We start from the raw sequence: 22,042 nt of genomic DNA on the forward strand, positions 1-22,042 counted from the left end.
GTGAGAGAGAGAGAGAGAGAGAGAGAGAGAGAGAGAGAGAGAGAGAGAATTCTTGGAACTTGCCCCCTCCTAAGGCCCTCCTGAGGCAGGTGCAGCCCAGAATCCTGCCTCACCCTCTAATACCCAGCCAGACAGTGCCTAGCCTCTACCCTGCTGTGCAGCCTTAAGCAAATCACTAACCCTCTCTGGGCCCTGAGGCACTGCAATAAGAAGGCAAAGAGACCAAGTGGGCACTGCCACTGCATTGCTGCCTGAGTTCAGCACCACGGACAGGTCTGGGCCAGCCTCCCAGCAAGGGCCTTTGGGAGTTGGGAACCCACGCTGGAGAGGGGGCCCGCTGTCCCCCCCAGCACCCCATTCTGGACTCTACCCACACTCCCCTCTCAGGGATACTCTTTTATGGCGGGGGGGGGGATGCAAGGGCTGGGTTTGTAGGATATTCTAACTTTCCATTTGCTCCCACCTCCTGAGCCCTGGAGAGGGGGTCCTTCCAGAAGGCCCCTTCCCCAGGGTTTCTAGTCTCTGGAAGAATGTGAGGTTGGGGAGGGCACTGCTCTGTCCCAGTGACTGGAATGGGCCTTGCTTACAGTTGGTGCTCAATAATTGTCCACTTTATGCTCATGAGCCACAACCCCTGTAGAAGGCTGGACCCACGGCTGGAGTTTCTCTGTGGACCTAAGAGGCATCTTTGCCAGGCAGTGTGAAGTTGGGGGGAGGGTGGGATGGGCAGGGGCAATGCCCCTTCCTCCATTTGGGACTTGGCAGAACCTCAAAAATCCCAGAAACCAAGAATAGAATCTTGGCAACAACCAAATCCTGGAACTGAAGCTGAGAATTGTGTCATTCAACAAACCCAGATTAAAGGCTGGTTTAGAGGCCAACCTGCTGCCAGGACTGGGGACCCTGGGCAGACTGGGACTGGCTGCTGCCCTCGAGGACCCACCAGTCTGATGGGGAGGACAACTTGCAAAATGGGATTTTGATCTTGCCTCTATTAAGGTCAATAGTAATAACAACCGCTGAAATTTACTCCTTTGTGCCAGGCAGCTCTAAGCGTTTTGTATGTATTGACTTTATTAACTCATCTATTCCTTTCAACTACCTTATGTTATCCCCATCTGACCTACTAAGAAACTGAGACACAGAGAAGCTAAGCGACCTGCCCAAGGTCACACAGCAAGGAACAGACACAGAGACAACCTCAAGTTCTGATTCATTCCAGCACCCATTCTTATGACCATGAGACATCACTGCTGGGATTCTGAAGTCAGCTGGTCCTGGGATTGGATCCTGGCTTGCTTGCTGCCTGTGTGACCTTGAGTGACACACTGGCCTCTCTGAGCCCCAGTTTCCAGATGTGTAGAGAGAGGACTTGGTTTTTCCATGCTGACTGTCTGGGAGGGTTGTGTTCACCCCTCCCTCCCTCTCCTCGATCCAGGTCCAGGATGGGGGCCACATCTGTCTGGGCCTTGAGCCTCCTGGTGTTCCAGATGCTGTTATTGGTGGCTGGGGAACAGGGTGAGTTGGCTTGGTAGGGTGGGAGACATTGAGGTCTGGGGGATGGACAAGATGGGGCAGCTTTTTAACTCAAGAGCCTTCTCCTGCTGGTTCCTTAGCTTGGTGTGGAGAATAAAATGAGAATAGATGAAAAGGGTCTTTGAAGTCAAAAGCGAACAAGACACCTGAGAGATTATTTTTAGTCATTGCCAGTGGAGGCTGGAGGTTCCTGCTTGTCACTGTTTTGCTATGATGAACTAGAGAGAGAGAGAACAGGAGGGAGGAAGAGGTGGGAGAGGGAAGGGAGGGGAGAAAAGAGACTAGTGTGCAGATTGATTAGTGATGTCTGCCATGAGCAGGGCAATAAAAATAAAGGTCTGTCTGTATACCTCTTCCTGGCATCTCCCCAGTGGTGGTCAAAAGCCCAGGCTTTAGAAATGCCTCCTGATTTGCTCTGTGACCACAGGTAAGTACAATACAGTGATGTCTCTAAACCTCAGTTTTCTCAACCCCTCAAAAAGAGGATAACACATGGCTACCTCTGTAGATGGTTATGAAAATCAGATGGGCTGCTTGCTATCTATAAAGTGCCTGTTACATAGAAGGTACTCCATAAACACCATTTCCCTTCCAATGGCTGCCTCTTGCTAAACTCCTAGGGAAACCATGGTTTCAAAGGACAGTGACTTTCTCATGGCCACATAGTGAGTCAGTGACATAGTCACTGGCCTCTGGGATCCAGACTCGAAGGGATTCTACCCCATTCCTCTTAGGCTCACAGATTGAGGTGCAGATCACAGATCTGTGCACTGCATCATGATGTTGTGCAAGCACCATAACCTCTCTGGCTTCAGTCTCCCTACTTGTAAAGTGAGGGAAATAGTCTCTGCTGGTCGTTGCCTCTGACTCAGGCCTCTGTCCACCTCTCCCACCCCAGGCACACAGGATGCCACTACTGCTGCCACGGCTGCCACCGAGAAGGGGCTCCACATGCAGAAGGTGGGGTCTGGGTTGGTGCGGGCTGCACTGGCGGAGCTGGCGGCCCTGCCTTGTCTCTTCACCTTGCGGCCATGGCTGGGTGCAGCCAGAGAAGCCCCTCGGATTAAGTGGACCAAGGTGCGCACTGCATCAGGCCAGTGGCAGGACTTGCCCATCCTGGTGGCCAAGGACAATGTGGTTCGAGTGGCCAAGGGTTGGCAGGGACGTGTGTCTCTGCCCGCCTACCCTCAGCACCGGGCCAACGCCACGCTGCTACTGGGGCCGCTGAGGGCCAGCGACTCCGGGCTCTACCGCTGCCAGGTGGTGAGGGGCATCGAGGATGAGCAGGACCTGGTGTCCCTGGAGGTGACAGGTCAGTTGGGGGCAGGGGAGGGGCCAACATTGGGAGGGAGAGGGGCAGAGCCTGAAGCCCATCCACTGAATGTCACCTTAGAAATCACTCCCTGAACAGTGAGTGATTCCCTTTCAATTTTTCTGATCAAGTCACAAAGAAAGTTTCCACAGGTATTACCCCCTCTAACACCTCTCTCTCTCTTTTAGCTAAGAGCAAGCAGCCTCTGGCTCAGTCTCTTGTGGACCACAGGATTCCACAGGATTTCATAACCTTGTTTTAAGTCCATTTCATGGTTACCAGCTTTCACAGGAGGGAAAGGATACTGGCTTCCTGTTTAAAATAGGACTACACATTTATTCTTAAAATAAATTTATGTTTTTAAAAAGTGAGGTTCTTTTAAAAAATTGATTGAAAATACATATTAAGTAAATACCAGCCTTCAAATACCTGTTTAACCACCTCCTATATTAAATTCTTGCTGTTGAAATATCCAGTGTAGTTTCTGTTTTCCTAACTGATCAAGGTGAAAAAGGCAAAAAAAAAAAGGTTTTTTTAAATTATTAAATCAAAGTCCAAGAACAGGGTGTGGCACACAATAGATGCCCGATAGATATCTGAGGAATGACTCAGTGAATGGACTGTTGTGTGGAAAACACCCTGTAAACTCCTGCTGGGAAATTGATGTCCCTTAACTTATGTTGGCCAAGGGCAAGTCCCTGCACCCCTGTCCTGGGGCACAGTCTTCCCTCACCCAACAGTGTCTCACTGCATATTTTATGGGGTCAGCCAGTCATCCCTTTTCAAGGCTTCCCTTCTCAAAACCAATAAACCTCAAAGAAAACTGGTAAGTGGTGAAGGAAGGGATTTCCACCTCTGAGTTTGTTCAATTAATTCATTCAGCCAAACATTAATTGAGCACCACATAACTGGGGGCATAGTCATGACTGAGACACAGCTGCTGCCTTCTGGGAGCTCTAGATTTGATAAGATGGAGCAAAATGTTTTATTCCTTTGTCTTGCTCAGCCATTTCTTTCATCCCTAAATCAGAATTTTAATCACAGTAAGCCCACTATTGATGCTTCATATCCTGACCTATATGACACCTCCTCCATGAAGCCTTCTGTGACTACATTCCTAGGGTGGGCAAGAACCACATTTGATCTCCCATTACTTACTGCCAGTGCTTCCCCTATCAATGCATGTGCTTAATTCCTTAAAGGCAGACTCTCTCTCACTCATCTCCATGTCTCCTGTCACCTCCAGGGCCTAGCCCTGAGCATGAAGAATGCTATCTTTGGAGTCAGAACTTACTGGATCTGAATTCTGGCTCTGTCTCAAACTGTCTATGTGGCCCTGGTCATATCCTGCAACCTGTGAGCCTTAGTTTCCTCCTCTGGAAATGGAGATAACCATAAAGTTGTAAAATTTCAATGACATAGTGCTTATAAATGCTTTTAATGTAGTAAATATTTGACAAATTCTAGCCCTTGATGGCCACTGTTATCAGTTTCCTCGTCTGTAAAATGGGGGCATATCAGTCTCATTCCCCACCATTGCCCTAGCGCCATGCCTGATGCTGAATGAATGGAGGTGGTACAGGGCAGTGTACTGCAGCATGTCTATTATTAGTAGACTGAGGGGTGGGGGACATTCTCCAGAGGGAGGTTTGTTCTTGAAGATTCCCGCATAAACTGGTCCCCTATCCTGCATGTTCCCCCACAGGTGTTGTGTTTCATTATCGGGCAGCCCAGGATCGCTATGCACTGACCTTCGTTGAGGCCCAGGAGGCCTGTCGTCTCAGCTCAGCCACTATTGCAGCCCCACGCCACCTCCAGGCTGCCTTTGAGGATGGCTTTGACAATTGTGATGCCGGCTGGCTCTCTGACCACACTGTTCGGTGAGGGGGTACACAGGGTGGGGAAGATGGAGAACTGGCCTGGGGAAAGGTGGTTCATGGGGGCCCCAGGAGCACACATCCTTGTCTTGTCAGGTATCCTATCACCCAGTCCCGTCCTGGTTGCTATGGCGACCGTAGCAGCCTTCCAGGGGTGAGGAGCTATGGGAGGCGCGACCCACGGGAACTCTACGATGTGTATTGCTTTGCCCGTGAGCTGGGGGGTAAGTCTGGGGCTGACAGAAAACCTCCCTTCCCTGAGCAGTTGTTACCTTCCCCAAACCCCATCCCTTCTAAGTCTCATCCTTCTCTAAACCTGCAGCCAAGACCTGGGCCCACCCTTTACCTGAGCTTTCCTCCCCTCCCTGAGCCCCTCTCCTTCTCTGTGCCCCTTTCCCCTCTCTAGGCCACTTCCATCTCTGAGGCTCTGTCCCCTTTTCTGAGTATCTCCCTGTCCCTGAACCCCTCTCCCCCTTCCTATCTCTCCTCTTCCTCTCCCCCTCACTGAGCACCTCCGTCTCTCTGAAGCCCAAGTTACATTATTTGTGGGAAAGAAAAAAAAGCTAAAGCCACCTCTTCTGCCAAGTTGCCGTTATATGGGGTGGGGCCCGCTTCACAGACTCCGGGAGAGGGTCCCCCAGAACCCCCTAACCTATGCTCGCTCCTTCCCGCAGGCGAGGTCTTCTATGTGGGCCCCGCCCGCCGCCTGACCCTGGCAGGGGCGCGTGCCCAGTGCCGCCGCCAGGGCGCCGCGCTGGCCTCGGTGGGGCAGCTGCACCTGGCCTGGCACGAAGGCCTGGACCAATGCGACCCGGGCTGGCTGGCCGATGGCAGCGTACGCTACCCGATCCAGACGCCTCGCCGGCGCTGCGGGGGTCCCGCCCCAGGCGTGCGCACAGTCTACCGGTTCGCCAACCGCACTGGATTCCCGGCTCCTGGAGCGCGCTTCGACGCCTACTGCTTCCGAGGTGCGTAGGGAGCCACGCACCGGGGAGAGCATTCCTGGTGGTCACGCCCCGGAGGGTGTGTCCCTGGTGGCCATACCCAAGGGCACGCACCTCGGTAATAGTCACGCCCCCGAGATCTTTGCTTTCTGGTGAAGGCGGACGCGGTGTAGTGGAGATACACGCGGAAACCACTCCGCGATAAGCCTTGCCCTCGGATGAAAGTTACGCCGCTGAGACATTTCTCCTGGAGCGCTGCCTTGGAGGGGGAAAACACGGCCCTAAGCTCTGGCGGGAACTCCTGTTTATGGGGTGGGCTATAAATCCTGAGGTCCCTGAAAGACACGCCCCTTGATGGAGCGTGTCTAACTTGGAGCCCTGCCTATAAGCAACCCCTGAGGAGGAGATGATGCCTAGCCTAGCCACGCCCCCTTGGCCAGGCCACATCCCCAAGGACGGGACCAGGGATGACTCTCGCCCTTGTGATGCGGCCACAGCCTCAGAAGCTGCAAAATTCAACTCTGAGGAGTTAAGTGTTCTACATAAGGGGGGAAAAGTCCTTTGTAAGGTCGTGGCCACGCCCATTAGGCACTTTCTTCCTACGGGGAGGAGCTACAGCCCTGGTCTTACCTGCCTCCATGAGAGTTGACCACTGCCTAGCTGTCCCTTGACCCCTTACTATGACCAGTTGACTGTGACCTTGACAGTGGGCCCAAGCCTGAACAGTGGGGATGATAGCTTTGCATCTCCCTCTCTCTCTCTCTCTCTCTCTCTCTCTCTCTCTCTCTCTCTCTCTCTCTCAATGGGGGATTCCAGAAACCACCCAGAGAGACAGAGGGGCGCAAAGAGACAGGGATACTCAGAAGGTCTATGTTGCAGCATGCTGGAATGTGGATAGACTTCAGGCAGAACTTCCCAGCCAGCCCCTGAGCCTAACACAACCTCTTCTGCTTTCTCACACAGCTCATCACCCTACACCACAACATGGAGACCCAGAGACCCCCTCATCTGGGGATGAGGGGGAGATTCTGTCAGCAGAAGGGCCCCCAGCCCAAGAACTGGAGCCCAGCCTGGGGGAGGAGGAGGTGGTCACCCCTGACTTCCAGGAGCCTCTGGTGTCCAGTGGAGAGGAAGAGCCTCTGATCTTGGCAGAGAAGCAGGAGTCTCAAAACACCCATGGCCCTGCCGTTGGGGGCCCCACACTAACCTCAAGGCCTGCCATGGAGGCTGAGGAGGCATGGCTGAGCACGGTGGCCCCCCACCCCAGCAGCGTGGAGGCAGGCACTGCTGAAGCAACCCCAGCTGGCCCTATGCCCAAGAGGAGGGGGCGCTTTAAAGTGTTGAATGGTCGCCATTTCCAGCAGCAGGAATCCCAGCAAGGGCTGGAGGTGGGTCTCAAGACCAGTGCCCAGCCCCCTACCCCAGAGGCTGCTGGGAATCACGTGGAGCCTCCCCTGGCCACCGGAGCCACAGACACCTCAGGGAGTGGCCGGAGCCAAAGCCCCTGGGCCGTACTGACCAATGAGGTGGATGTGCCTGGAGCTGGTGAGTGGGGTCCAAGGGGCAGATGGGACCTGAGTGGAGGTCTGAGGGGGCCAGGGGGAGGAGACTCCAAATTGCTGCTGGGTCCCCTGGCCTCACTGAGGCTCAGAAACCCTCTCTCAGGCCTAAACCCAGGAGACACTCAATAGAAGGACCTGCTGAGGTATAATTATAATTACTATTGTTGATATTGTTGCAGGTTCCCCTGGTGGCAGGAGCACCCCAGAGCCCTGGCTGTGGCCCCCAACCATGGCCCCACCCAGCATCCCAGGCCCCAGCAGGGCCCTTGGCCTGGAGCTAAAGGAAGCCAAGGGCCCCAGTGTGAGGCTGGCCATGCCCAACCATCCCTGGTCCCCCTCAGAGGCCACTGCCCTGGTTCCTAGCCCCTCAGAGGGTCCCAGCACTGCCCCCTGGGAGGCGTCCCCCCCGGAAACTTCCCTAGACCTCCCTGTCATGGCCATGCTTCGTGCCCCCAAACTGTGGCTCCCACCACACCCTACACCCCTCCCCACCCAGGACAGTGGGGTCAAGGAACATAATGAGGCCATGACTGCTGCCCCACCCTCCCCAGCCTCGGAGACCCAGGCTGGTCCCCAGGACCCCATTTATCCAGAGGTGTATTCTTTGTCCCCCTCCTTGGACCTGACAAGACAGGGTGGAGAGGCCATATTCCTGACATTTAATGGCCGTGGACCAGGAAGTCCTACTGCCTCCTCACAGGTAGCCATAGACACACGAGCTGGAGCCAGTCCTAACTCCCCCAGGGAAGACTTTGGAGAAATTGGGGGGACCAGCCCCACTGAGCTCAGCAAAGCTGAACACCCCAGATTTAGCCCACAGGCTTCTGTGGATGGGAATGTGACAGCAGATTTCACCCCCATGGAGACGGCCACTGAGCCCATGGGAGTGAGAGACATCTCGGGGTCTGAGTCTGGAGTCTTTAGCACAGCAGAGAGTCCCACTTTCAGCTCACAGGCCACCATGGATGAAGCACAGGGCAGTTGGCCCTCACTGCACAGTGAAGGACTGGACCTCCACCCCCATTCTGCACCACTGGGGGGCTCCGGAGTCTCCTTGATGCCTGGGGTCACCCCAAGTTTGGAGTCTTTGGCTGCTACAGATGGAGAAGCCATGGTGGGTCCCACAGATTCCATGACCACGCTGGACCCCAGTGATGCTGGTGGGGTTTGGGAACCTGGATCCCGCATGATGGAAGGAACTGAAAGCCCCACCTTGAGCCCTCAAGTAGCTGTGGATACAAGCATGGTGACATCCCTCATGTCCCTGGACCAGGGGGACAAAGTTGGGATCCTGGCCACATCCAGCTCCCAACCCCACCCAGAGCCAAAGGGCCAGATGGTGACCCAAGGAATGCTGGTAGCCTTGGTCTCTCCACAAGAGGGCGGCCCCCTGAGGGAGCCCACTTTTCCTTCTTGGACACCTACTGCGGCCAGCATGGATGAGCCTGTGTTAGTATCCTCGGGGGAGCCTACAGTGCCGTGGGACTCCCTCAGCACCCTGCTGCCTGCCCCCCGAGTCCTGGATGAGTTTGAGCTGGAAGTTCTGGCGGAGAATGCTGGTGTGGAGGAGGCAGCAAGTGGAGAGGAGCCAGCCCTGCCAGGGACCCCTGCAAATGGGAGTGCAGAGCAGAGTGAGTTCAAAGCTATGGCCTCATACAGCCCACTGTGGCCAGGGTTTGGAGACCAGGGAGAAAGGGTTGTTTCTGGGGGCCTGGGAAGGTTTCTAGCAGGAGATGACGTTGGAGGTGGATGCTTGTCAGGCGAGTTGAATTATGGAAAGGGTGTTCCTGGCAGAGAGAGGTACCAGCCTGGGCAAAGTCAGGAGGTCAAGTTGATGTATTTCGAGTCACAGTGAACGATGGGGGAATGATGAGGCGTTGGGTGGAGTTTGATTTGGGTTCAGTCAACAACTCATGTTCATGGCCACACTGAGCCCAGACAGTGCTGCGTAATGCTGGGGGCCAGCCTTCAGCAATGCTCCAGCCTGGGGAAGACAGAGCTGGACACAGACACCTCCCAGGGGGGCCAGATGGAGAAGATATGGCAGGGAGGGCTTCCTGGAGAGTGGGAATTGCAGCTAGAATTCAGTGGTTCAGATCGTGGGGGACCTAGAGCCACAGGGAAAGTGGATACTGGGAAGGGGTGGGAGTGGGGACTATAACCCCCATTTTACAGACAGCAAATTGAGGCTGAGGGTGGAATGTCAGTGGCCAAACTTCAGTGGGAGCCCAAGTCTGCATAAGCCTTAGCTGCTCTGTGTCCAGCAAAGTCCAGAAGAAGCCACCGCCCTGTTCTCCTGGGGCCAGGTCTGCCCACAGCTTACCTGCAGTAAACCCTTTTTTTAGGTCCTGCATATTGAGCTGTTTTTTGGTCAAGTGAGTTTATTAAAAAAAAAAAAAAGCAGCAGCTAATGAAAAGACACTTTCTGAGTTGCAAAACATTCTTATTAACACAATTGGTTTTACACTTGCTCCCTTTTTTGAAGGCAAAGTGGAAATAGTGGATGCAGGGTTTCGTCTCTCACCCTGTCACCTCTAGGCTGTGTCCAGGGCTGGATTTTCTTTTCTTAGATGCTCAGCAGGCAGGCAGACCCCAGACATGGATGCATGCATTGATAAAGGCTGAGCTTATCGGTGACAGCCCATGTTCTTGGGCTTGTTCGAGCACTTGACTGGAATCGTCTTGGTTAATCCTTACAACGCCCTTATGGAACAAGCTCTAGTATGATCCTCACTGTAGGATGGGGAGACTAAGGCACAGGAAGGTCAAGTGACTTGTGCAGTTATGCAGCTGGGACTGTCAAGGATAAAGGTTGAAACCAGGTTGACAACATAGCCTGTCTCAACCACTAGACTGTACAACATGTATTTCATTGGTGTTAAAAACAAACAAACAAAACACCTGAGGTCCTGGCAGGGCGTGAGCTCACCCTGGAGGGAGCAAAGAGACTGGTGTGTGTGTGTGTGGGGGGGCAGCGGAAAGGAGCTAGAGAAGGGGTGGGGTTAGAGAGGTGGGATGGAAAACATGAAGAGGGGTGTGAAGAAAAGTGCATTTGGAGGAGACCCCAGGGCCATGGCTGGCTATTTCTTGGACTTTGTTGTAGTTTTGGCTCCAGCCTGAAGCCAGTGGCAACTGGGTTGGAAGGAGGCAGGCAGCACTGGGGGGAGGGTACCTACCCACCCGCAGCTTGCGGCAGAAATGCTAATGAAGCCAAAAATAAATGCAGCACCAGCAAGCTACTGAGTCACCGCCAGTCCGTGGGCAGGTGTCGGCCGCTTGGGGCACCTGGAGGGGCTCACGTATCCCTGCGCCCTGCAGCCCCACGTGTGTGCACACACAGGTGCTGGGGTGGCACTAGGGACAGACACAGCCACAGGCCCTTCTGGTCATCCGTGGGGGCACATACTACCACCCAAGGGACAGGCTTCAGCCCCTGCAGGAAGGCCTTCAGCTACCTTCATTCAATTAGCAAGCAATTATTGAGTGCCTGCTATGTTCCAGGCCCCGTGCTAAGACCAAGTCCTTTGTCCTCTGGAAGCTGACATTCTAGAGCAGCACTCTAGAACTTTGTGATGGAAATGTTCTGGAGCTGCCCTATCTAATGCAGTAGCAACCAGCCACGTGTGGCTATTGAGTCCTTGAAAAGTGGCTAGTGAGACTGAGGAATTGCATTTATACTTTTTTTCCCTTTTAATTCATTTAAACTTAAATAGCTATATGTGGCTGCCATGTGGAAGGAACATCACGGCTCGGCGGGGGGGTTGGGGGGAGCACGGACATGTAACGATGATCCTAATAAATAACTAAATGATATTGGAGGTTAGAAAATGATATGGGCAAAGAGACAAGTGAAGCAAAGGGTGTATGTGTGGGGTGGGGGTGGGGGGCCAGTGTGTGGTTTCCAGTTCTGGAAGGGGTGTCAGAAAGGCCTCTCTAGCCAGATGAAATCTGAGCAAGCCTGAAGGAGGTGAGGGAGGAGCCATGCAGAGATCTGGGGGAAGAACTTTCCAGGCAGAGGGAACAGCCCATGCAAAGGCCCTGAGGCACCCTGCCTGGCCTGTAGTAAGAATGGCAAGGAGAGTGTGGCTGGAGTGGAGTAAGCAAGGGAGAGAGCAGGAATAGGGCAGGGAGATGATGGGAAGACCACACAAGGCCCTGTGTGCTGTGGTGAGGACTTTGGCTTTTCCTCTGAAGGCAATGGGGAGCCATGGAGGGACAATAACAGGTTTACATAGGCTCCCTCTGGCAGCTATGAGGAAAACAGCCTGTGAAGGGTGAGGGCGGAAGCCAGGAGACCAGGGAGTTGGTGACAGCTTGTTACCATCTCAGTTTCTTGTGAGGCCCCAGACCAAGCCAAAACAAATAAATTCTAGGTTATACGGGCTGGAGAGAGGGTCTTAAACTGGGCTTCCAGAGCCCTGGAGGCCAGTCTTGGCTCTTGTATTGTCCCGCTGTATGGCTTTGAGCCAGGCCCTTCCCTGCTCTGTGCCTCAGTTCTAGTGTCTGTCTGTGCAGTGGAAGTTTTGGACGCTGCCCAGACAAGGGAAGAGGTTAGGATGGGGGTTCTTTATCTGCCTCTCCCAGGCTCCAAGATACAGATCACCCACCCAAAGGCGCCCAGGCCCCCAAGATGGGGAGGGGAGACCCTCCTGCCTCCAGGGAAACCCAGCTGATGGGGGAAGTGGCTGGGGAGGGGGACAGAGACCCACATTCCTAAATGGTCTCTGGATGCCTGGTCTATGTTAAGCAATGCTGAGACCCCTCAAGAAGTCCAGCATTATATACACAGAGCTGGACATGCATTATGGTCAGGACTGGGGGAGAGAGATGAACTATTTTTATTTTCATTTTGTAGATGAGACAACTGAAATTCAGAGAAGCAATTTGACCAGGGTCCTCTAGTGAGTGGCAGAGGGATTGAATGGCCTCTCTGACTCAAGAGCCCATGGTTATATGAGTAACCACTGTAATCCACCACCTCTCCACAATATAACCATTGAAATTGCATCAAAAGAGTTGAGCCACCAAATGTAGGAGGTGATGGTTCCCACTCTTGCAACCTTATGTCCACTGCTGTGCTCTAAATTGTGAAAAATACAGTGGCCAGCAGGGCATGTCCAGAAGAGAGGGACAAGTCAGAGAGGGCACGTAAACCCATGTTCTAGAAGAAGACTTCCTAAGCAGCTTTGGGAAGCCCATTCCAGTTCAGGAAGGACTTTACCACAGACAGGACAGCCCACAGATGCTTTGGGGCAGTTCCTGGAAGGAGTAAGCTCCTTGTCACAGGAGCATGTGAGAGGAATTTGGTGCCTACCTATTGGGAAGTTATAGAGGGGGCTCCACAGAGAGGGGTTGGGCCAGGGGGCCATTAGGGGGTCATTAGGGGCCTGAGGTCTGGATTCCAAGAAGGCAAATCTGGTGGCCTGACTGCTCCCTGCACTGCCTCTCCATTCTGCAGCCCCCTCAGATCCCTGTGAGAACAACCCTTGCCTGCACGGGGGCACCTGTAGAGCCAATGGTACCATGTATGGCTGTAGCTGTGACCAGGGCTTCGCTGGGGAGAACTGTGAAATTGGTGAGTGCCCTGGACTTGCGATCTGAACCTGGACTTGTCTGACTCCAGAGCCCTGGGTTTACCCCAGTGGTCATCCCCATGAGAACTCAGGGTTCACAAAATGCTGGCTTTAGATGCTCCCTTCTCCACCCCGCTCCTTGGATCTGGTAAATCAGCCCCAGCACCAGCCAGCTGAGGTCTCATCCTGGGGGCTGAGGCTCTGGTGTGCTGCCTCCCATTACTACCAGGCAGGAGTGGGGGAGGGAAAGACAAAGGGATGATAAGGCTCAGACTCCTTCCAGCCAAGGGCCCCAGGGGATCTTACCCTTTCCTGGGTAGGCAGAGGTATAAGTACCACCACCAGAACTGTTGAACGCTAGCCCCAAAGCCCAACACAAGAAATGTTACAGATTATGAAATTATAACAATAAACATAAATAATATAGTTTCTTGAGCTCTGTGCATCATCTCACGGACTTCATGACCTTCACAACCACACTACTAATTATAGATTATTAACAATAAATATAAATGACATAGTTTCTTGAGTTCTTCCATTGACTCTTCACTCACTACCACCCTTGACAAAGTGCCATTATCACCACTTCGCAAAAAAAGAAAGTGAGTCTCGAGAGTGGAAGTGACTTGCCCAACGTCATACATGCCTCAGGCGCTGTCTACACAAGGGTGGAAGGAGAGGAAGTTCAACTGGATATCTTCCTCTACAAACAGCTTTGTGACTCGGTGCAGATCCTTGTAAATGCACTGGAACCCAGTTTTCCCAGATTCCTCATTCCAAAGAGACTCTCCAACTTCGGCATCCTGTGGGTCTGTTGGCGAAAGTATAACCTTCATTGTTCTAGAGTCAGGTGGAATGTTCTGCACACTCTGGCCCTCAGCCAGCCCTGTGGCACCTGCTCTCATTAATACTAATTTATGTTAATCATGTGAGGCTCCACCCCCTTGACCTCCAGAGTCATCAGACCATCTGGGCAGGGTGCTGCTGCTGCACTCAGGTTGAGGATGGATGGCAGGATCATGACCCCATCTTCTGCCTGGTTTCTTGCGGGAACTGGGAGCCAAGGGGAGGCTGACCTCTGACTTAGCGCCTCTCTCTCCCCTTCAGACGTCGACGACTGTGTCTCCAGCCCCTGTGAGAACGGAGGTACGTGCATTGATGAGGTCAACGCCTTCGTCTGCCTTTGCCTCCCCAGCTACGGGGGCAGCCTCTGTGAGAAAGGTGAGTCTCTTGCTGAGACCCCAGAAACAAGAGTGGGGATGGGTGTCACGCCACAGGCTTCCACACATACTTGCAGTTCTCCACCTCAGGTTCCATGGCTGTGAGTCCAATAGAAGGCAAACTTTTTTTTTAACGTTCACATAATGTAGAATTAACTTTTTTAGAGTGTACAATTCAAAGGCATTCAATACATTCTCAATGTGGTTGCAGCCACCACCTCTAGCAAGTTCCAAGACATTTCCATCATCCCAAAAGAAGACCCTCTTCCTATTACTAGTCATGCTTCACTCCCCATCTATCCAGCCCCTGGCAACCACTAATCTGCTTTCTGTCTCTATGGATTTGCCCGTTCTGGACATTTCATATCAATGGAATTACACACTATGTGGCCTTTTGTGTCTGGCTTCTTTCACTCAGCATCATGTTTTTGAGGTTCATCCACATTGTAGTGTGTGTCAGTGCTTCGTACCACTTTATCGCTGAATAATATTCCATATGTATTATATTGGATGGACCGCATTTTGTTTATCACTTGAGGGATATTTGGATTATTTTCCCCTTGTGGCTAATGCAAATAGTGCTGCAATGAACATTCATGTACAAGTTTTCGTTTGAATACCTGTTTTCTATCCCTTTTTCCCCTCATTCTTTTTGGTTTATGCCTAGGAGTGGAATGGCTGGGTCATATCGGTAATTTTATGTTTAACTTTTTGAGGAACCACCAGACTGTTTTCCTCAGCAGCTGCATCATTCTACATTCCCATCAACAGTGTACAAATGTTCCAATTTCTCCACATCCTCGCCGACACTTGTTATTTTCCCGTTTTAAAATTATAGCCATCCTAGTGTGTGTGAAATGGTATTTCATTGTGGTTTTGATTTGCATGTCCTAATGACTAATGATGTTGACAATCTTTTCATGTGCTTCTTGATCATTTGTATATCTTTTTGGCAGAAATATCTATTTGAGCCTTTTGCCAGGAGGTAAATTTTAGGCCTTTCTGAGACTATTTCCTGAGTTCCCAGATTCACACCAAGGGTGTGGCCCCACAGATCAGAGAAGGAGATACCAGAGGTGGGATGAGAGGGGATGGCTGTGACTATCTTCCAGTTGAATTTCTCCCAGCAACAAAGAAAAGAAGTGAAAAAGGAGGGAGGTGAAGTGAAGGAGGAGGGAGGTGAAAAGGGGAGAAAGAGCCTCAGAGGGAGTGGGATGGACCCAGGAAGAGGGGTGACCTAGCCCCACAGTGACTTTGGATGGTCCCTCTCTCTGGTGGGCTGGCTGTACTCATGACCAGATCTTCTCACACTCCTTTCTCATCTCCCAGACACAGAGGGTTGTGACCATGGCTGGCACAAGTTCCAGGGCCACTGCTACCGGTACTTTGCCCATCGGCGGGCGTGGGAGGATGCCGAGAGGGACTGCCGCCGCCGAGCCGGCCACCTGACCAGCATCCACTCACCTGAGGAACACAGCTTCATTAACAGTAGGGACTCTGGCATGGGCAGGGGTGGCCCTGCAGTCCCTTTGACAGGGCACCCCTCCGGGATCCTGAAGATGCACCTATCTGATTCATTAGCGCAAGCACTGACCACTTAATAATTCCCATTTCTGTTTATTTATTTGTTAATTCATACATTCACTTCATTCATTCATTCACTCATCACATATTTACTGAGCATTTACTCTGTGCCAGGCACTGTTGCAGGCACTGGAACACAGCAATGAGTGAGATGCACATTGTCCTGTCCTCTGGGAATGACATTCTTGTGGGGGATATAGGCAAACAAGTAAATATCTAATTAAATAATTCTATACTATCATTTAGCTGGTTCAAAGTACACTGATGACAAAACAACCAGGGGATAGAGGGCAACAGGGAAGCATCTGTGACATGTGGAATAAAACGAGGAAGGAGCTGTGCAGAGATCTAGGAAAAGAGTGTCTCGTTAATTAAGTCTGGCACTTATTGATTCATTCATTATCCCTCCTGCCGTATGTTCATCCATCCATTTATTCATGTTTCCCCCATCCTGTCCCATTAATTCTTTCATTTGTTCATTTCCTAGTTCACGCATTTCTTTTTCCTGGCTGTAATAAACACCGTCCTCCTCAGCTTCCTCCATCCTCAGAGACTGACTGGCTCACTGGGTGTCACCACCACCCTTTCCAGAGCCACCCGAAGGCTCTCCTGTCCCTGACTCTCTCATTTCTGCAAAGAATTGACATGTCTTCGTTTATTCCTTTCTCTGGCCATTTGTTTAAGCCACAAATCATGCCAAGGCCAGTGCCGAATTCCAGCCCTTTCTGTCCCCCTCCAACCCCCAGGTGAGAGGGCAGCCAGAGTCCCCGCCTGCTGGGGAAGAGGGAGACCTGGCTTCCAGCCTGTGCTCAGGCTGAGGAAGGAGCTGGGGTCCCCCCCTCCCCACCTGCATCCAGCTCCTAGGGGGCTCCTGCCCACGACTGGGGAGGGGCTCTGGATACACCCCTCACCCCCACCTCCATCCTCTTTTCCCTCCAGCCCACCTCCAGGGTGGGGAAGGGTCTGGGTCCACCCCTCTTGGATTCTCCCACACCCTCTATCCCACCTCCAGCCTGTACTCCAGGCTAGGGGAGGAGCGGGCACCCAGCCCTCATGACCCTCCCTCCACCCCTGCAGGCTTTGGGCGTGAAAACACGTGGATTGGCCTGAATGACAGGATCGTGGAGAGGGATTTCCAATGGACTGACAACACGGGGCTGGTGAGTGGCTGGAGCCTGGGTCTCTGCCGCCAGGCTGCTGACTGGGATCCCACCAAGAATAGAGGGATGTGGATGAGCCACATGTCTCCATGCCCTGACCTCACTTTACCCACTTGTGTAAATCAGCCATCAGAGGTCTGGAGTAGGCAAAGGAGCTTCAGCGATGCCCCAAATTACCTGACTTCCCAACCCTGTAGAGGGCCCATCCATCTAGTGACTGAGGCTGTAAACCCACTATGTGTGGTCCTCTAGCCATGGGCTCTAAGACATTCCCATTTCCCTACATCCCCCTGCCTGCTCAGCCTCTGTTATTGCTCCCTGGGACCCCTGCAGCAGGCCCCATACTCACACACACAAACACACACACACTTGCTACCTACATTCCTGCCCTTCTACCTGTCGGCCATGAGGACTTTATAAAATTGAGGTGACATCCACATAATATAAAACTAATCAACACCTGAAACAAATATAAAGTAATATTTATTGTCAACTGTAATTGAAACATAAAAAAATTATAAGTAAATACAGATAATAAAATTAATCATTTTAAAGTGCATAATTTAGTGGCATTTAGTTCATTCACAACGTTGTACAATCACCACCTTTATCTAGTTCCTGAATATTTTCATCACCCCAAAAGGAAATCCTATACATGGGGACCTTTTAAAAACCATAGATCAGATCAAGATTCTCCCTGCTTCAAGTTCTGTCAGACTCCCCATGGTTCTCAAGATAATGACCTACCTCCTCCTGCCATGCAGAACAGTCTGGTAGTTCCTCAAAAAGTTAAACATAGACTTAGCACATGACCCAGCAATTCCACTCCAAGGTATGTGCCCAAAAGAAGTGAAAGCAGGGACTCAGTTACTGGTACACACATGTTCACAGCAGCACTAGTCACAGTTGCCAAAAGGAAAAACCCAAATGTCCATCAACAGATGAATGGAGTCACAAAATGTTGTCCAATCATACAATGATTAAAAAAAAAAATGAAGCACAGACGCACCCTACAATGTGGATGAAACTTGAAAACATGCCTAGTGAAAGAAGCCAGACATAAAAAGACACATATTGTATGATTCCATTTATATGAAATGTCCAGAACAGGCAAATCCATACATTCAGAAGGTGGATTAGTAGTTGCCAGGGCCTGGGGGAGAAGGGATGGGAAGTAACTGCTAATGGGGACAGACTTTCGGTTTGGTGTAATGAAAAAGTTCTGAGAACAGACGGTGGTGAAGGTTGCACAACATTGTAGATCTAAATGCCAATGAACCAGAAACTTAAAAATGGTTAAAATGGTAAATTTTATGTTGTATGTATTTTGCTATAATTGAAAAAATATCCACATTCACTCCTCTACCAGAAGATCTGGCCCCTGCCCACCCTCTGGCCACACCCCAATTCTATCAAGCTTCTCCAACCACACTGGCCTCTATTCCGTTCCTCACATGGGACAAGCTCAGTCCTACCTCTGGGCCTTTACACTAGCTATTCCCTCTGCTTGGAACTCTGTTCTCTGCCTGCATCACTCCTATCCTTGAGCCTACAGTTCTTTCATTGCATCCTCAAGGAAGCCCTCCTGGACTTCCAGGCTGAGGTTACCTTTTGTTCAACTATTTCTCTAACAATGAGTGACCCATATGGGAAACAGATTTTCAGGGAGCAAGACAGGAGGCAGAGCACTGCAGCCTCCCAACCAGTGGAGAGGTGACTCAGACTGCAGTGGCAGCCACACTCAGGGCAGTCAGAACAGTGTCCGTCATAGAGATAGAAACACTGAGTCCCTAACAGTCTGAGTGGTCTGGCCAGGGGAACCCCACAGTGGACAGTGCCAGAGTCTGGGCCAGGACACCGGTCCCCTGAGTACCCCTTGCTCTCCATTCCTGCAGCAATATGAAAACTGGCGTGAGAACCAGCCAGACAATTTCTTCGCGGGCGGGGAGGATTGTGTGGTGATGGTGGCACATGAGAGTGGGCGTTGGAATGATGTTCCCTGCAACTACAACCTCCCCTATGTCTGTAAGAAGGGCACAGGTAGGCTGCCACCCTCCCCACTTTTCCTCCTGTTCAATATTTCATTTAAGTTTGTAAGTGTAAGACTCAAACCCACTCAAGAGTGCCTGTTTTTTTCCACCCTTGCCAACTCTGTACATTCTCAAACTTTTTGTTCTTTATTCATCTAAGTGCGAAAAAAATTGTGTCAATGTTATCATAGTTTGCACATCTTCAAGGATGAGAACAACCACTTGTTCATATGTTGATAAGTATTTATATGGATTTATTTTCTTATGACCTGTTAGTTTATCTCCTTTGCCTAATTTTCTATCAGCTTGCTGGTCTTACTGATTTGTAAGAACTCTTTACATACCAAGAAAACACTTACTTGCATTCTTGTGTCCACCTTTCTCTTATACTTTTGTTTAAGAGTATAAATTCTTCCATGTCTTTGCCAATTCTCGTGTCCTTTCATCCTTTCCTTTGCTCAGATTATTCTTCCTTCCCATCTCCTTCGTTCCCATCATGCATAAGAATTAGGGGGTGGGATGTGTCCAGGAGGTTCTGCCCATAAAGGGCTCCTGGTCTGGGTGGAGGAGACATACACAGCCCCTCTAGCCCTATGAGGTCACAGCTGGGCAAAGGATGGGACCTGGACAGGTGTGTCATTCTCAAAAAGAGAGGACACCAGTTCAGCCCCTGTGGTGGCCACTTCCCTAATTGGAGTTTCTTCCATCCCCAGTGCTGTGTGGTCCCCCTCCAGCAGTGGAGAACGCTTCACCCATTGGTGCCCACAAGGCCAAGTATAATGTCCATGCCACTGTACGCTACCAGTGTGACGAAGGATTTGCCCAGCACCATGTGGCCACCATCCGGTGCCAGAACAATGGCAAGTGGGACCGGCCCCAAGTCGTCTGCACCAAACGTAAGTTGCTACCCCCAGACATCCCCAACACAAGTTTCCAGCTATTTGTAGTCTCTGATTAAAACATGTTATAACTACACACATTGATCTGGCTGAATGTCTGCCTAATAATACAGCCTGGCAGATAAGTGGGAACTTATCAGCCTGCTTGGTGTTTCCTCCATTTCCCCTCCCCGCCAAGGAGGCCCACTGCATCAGGCCACCTTCTTCTCATCACCTTTTGCCATTTCCCTGTCATCCTTCACTTCCCTGCAGCCAGACGGTCCCATCGGATGCGGCGACACCATCACCACCACCAACACCACCACCAGCGTCGCCACCACAAATCACGCAAGGAGCGCAGAAAACACAAGAAACACCCAGCAGAGGACTGGGAGAAGGAGGAAGGGAATTTCTGCTGAAGAACCAGGCAAAAGAAAGCACAACCCCCTCCCCACATCTCCTCTGGAGTCTTCACCTGGGGAGACAGAGCCCAGAGAGAAACAAGAGGGTTTGGAAGCCCCTGAGCCCCAAACCACATCCCCCCACCATGTAATCCTTTGTAAAAAGCTCGCCTCTCCTCTTTCTTACATACACAGGTCCTCTTGGCAGGTGTAGCCATGAGTCTGAAAATCCAGTTCTAGTCAGGCTGGCATCTGGGAGCATCTCCCAGTGGAGGGAAGCACAATCAGCAAAGATCACTCTTTGCTGCACTAGATTTTAGTCTTTTGTTGGCAAGGCTGCCTGCCAGTGGTTGAAATAAGGCTTTGATGAGGGTACAAGAGTATATATTTGGATTCACACTAAGGAATTGCTTTTCACACTAGAGATTTAGGCTTCGTAAACTGTCAGATGTCCCAAATGCAGCCTGAAGCCTTTAGGGGAGGTCACTGGCTTTGGGAATAGAAAACTACATGGAAGCACACTGCTTGAACTTGACGACTGCTCTTCTTTTACCCTGGACTTCAGCCCAAGTTCAGTCTTTGGTCTTGGTGGATAAACAGTGTTAAACTCCTATGTACTGAATTTTAGGAATGTTTTTAGAATAATCTGTGCCCTCTGAGTTAGGGATCAGACTAGTCAGAGTAATAATGTGGGCAATGGAGGGAAAGTGTATTGCTTACCGTCCCAGGACTAGTCCCAGTGCTGAGATTTGGTGGTTCTGCATGTGTGGTGAATCAAACCTGCGCGCACACACACACACACAGATGAGAGGATATTTAGGGTTTGACAAGCCCAGATTTCTTCCCCCTCCATCTCTCAGGGAGACAAAGAACCTCCTTCCTGGACCAAGGAGGTGCCAAGTTGTCTAGCTCAGTGTCCGTACCCATCCCTCAAGCAGATGTTGGTAGTGCACTGCCCTGCCCTATCCCTGCCTCCATCCACTGCCTGGGAGACCAGAAATGCTTAAAAATTGAAGTGGTGACATCTACCTGCAGTCATGTTGTAGAGAGATGCAGTGTTAAAACCGAAACACACACACACACACACACACACACACACATTTTTCTCTCATATATTTTTTTAACTTTTTAAGTAGGAAAGAACTCACTAGGCCTTCTCTCCCCAAATCTACAACCTATAAAAGGACTTTCCAAGGTAAAGGCCAAGATTCAGCTCCTTGATCTCTGGGAGGAAAAGATCCACAGCTTTTCCTCCATGTTTTGTCTACTCTCAGCTCCTCCAGTCTGGGTAAAATCTGTGAATTGGTGTTAAAAACCACAGTGGAGAATGGCACTTTACAAGAAAAATAAAAGCAAACATATTGGTCTATCTAAGGGTTCAGTAGAAAACGGAATGTGTTGACCGAGCCTATGTCCCTCCTGAGAAGTAATAATTATAGTTGACAATTTTGGAGTAGGTACCATGCTAAGAACTTATACACTATCTCCTTGAATTTTCTCAACAACCTAGTGACTTAGGAACCATTATGTTCTCATTTGACACATGACAAAACTGAGGCTCAGACAAAAGAAAGACACTGGCTTGACGTCATAGCCAAGAAAGAAATAAGGGTTTGGTCCTGCCTCCATCTGATACCAAGCACTGCTCTCTGCTTTGGAGAAGGGACCACAACATAATTGCGTTCCTTCCTACATCCAGGGGCAGATTTAGGAAAAGATTGAGAAGTGCAAACTAGACTCTGGTCTTTGACCATGGTCTTTAGTCTACCCTGCTATAGACATTGTCCACTGTTCTGCCTTTGGTTTCCATTGAGAAAGCCCAGGGAAATAGGTTTGCCTTCTTGCTTTGATAATTCTTCTTGGTTTAAAAAATATGATAACAACACATCTTCAGTCATCCATGTCACAAAAGAGTGTTCCTTTGTTGTGGGACTGGAGATGCAACTTTTTTTGGGGGGGGGTCTT

The 22,042-nt window shown here is 50.9% G+C and overlaps 1 protein-coding gene across 3 annotated transcripts in view; it reads left to right on the forward strand.

The window, feature by feature from the left end:
• NCAN (neurocan) overlaps positions 1–21,133 on the forward strand; it is a 23,102-nt gene extending 1,969 nt beyond the window's left edge. For 2 of the 3 annotated variants that reach the window (XM_019641754.1, XM_019641757.1), the window contains exons 2-15: positions 1,439–1,518; positions 2,435–2,848; positions 4,554–4,728; positions 4,822–4,949; positions 5,400–5,693; positions 6,633–7,214; positions 7,411–8,862; positions 12,690–12,806; positions 13,912–14,025; positions 15,354–15,512; positions 16,686–16,768; positions 18,664–18,808; positions 19,512–19,694; positions 19,950–21,133. In XM_019641754.1, coding sequence (XP_019497299.1) covers positions 1,446–1,518; positions 2,435–2,848; positions 4,554–4,728; positions 4,822–4,949; positions 5,400–5,693; positions 6,633–7,214; positions 7,411–8,862; positions 12,690–12,806; positions 13,912–14,025; positions 15,354–15,512; positions 16,686–16,768; positions 18,664–18,808; positions 19,512–19,694; positions 19,950–20,095 — 4,065 coding nt within the window. In that variant the 5' untranslated portion in view covers positions 1,439–1,445 and the 3' untranslated portion in view covers positions 20,096–21,133. The remainder of the gene's footprint in view (positions 1–1,438; positions 1,519–2,434; positions 2,849–4,553; positions 4,729–4,821; positions 4,950–5,399; positions 5,694–6,632; positions 7,215–7,410; positions 8,863–12,689; positions 12,807–13,911; positions 14,026–15,353; positions 15,513–16,685; positions 16,769–18,663; positions 18,809–19,511; positions 19,695–19,949) is intronic. The other variant, XM_019641756.1, reaches the window with a different exon arrangement.
• Positions 21,134–22,042: the final 909 nt, after the last annotated feature.

This window comes from Hipposideros armiger, unplaced genomic scaffold (genome assembly GCF_001890085.2).
Source record: "Hipposideros armiger isolate ML-2016 unplaced genomic scaffold, ASM189008v1 scaffold_64, whole genome shotgun sequence".
In the NCBI taxonomy this organism is placed as follows: Eukaryota; Metazoa; Chordata; class Mammalia; order Chiroptera; family Hipposideridae; genus Hipposideros; species Hipposideros armiger.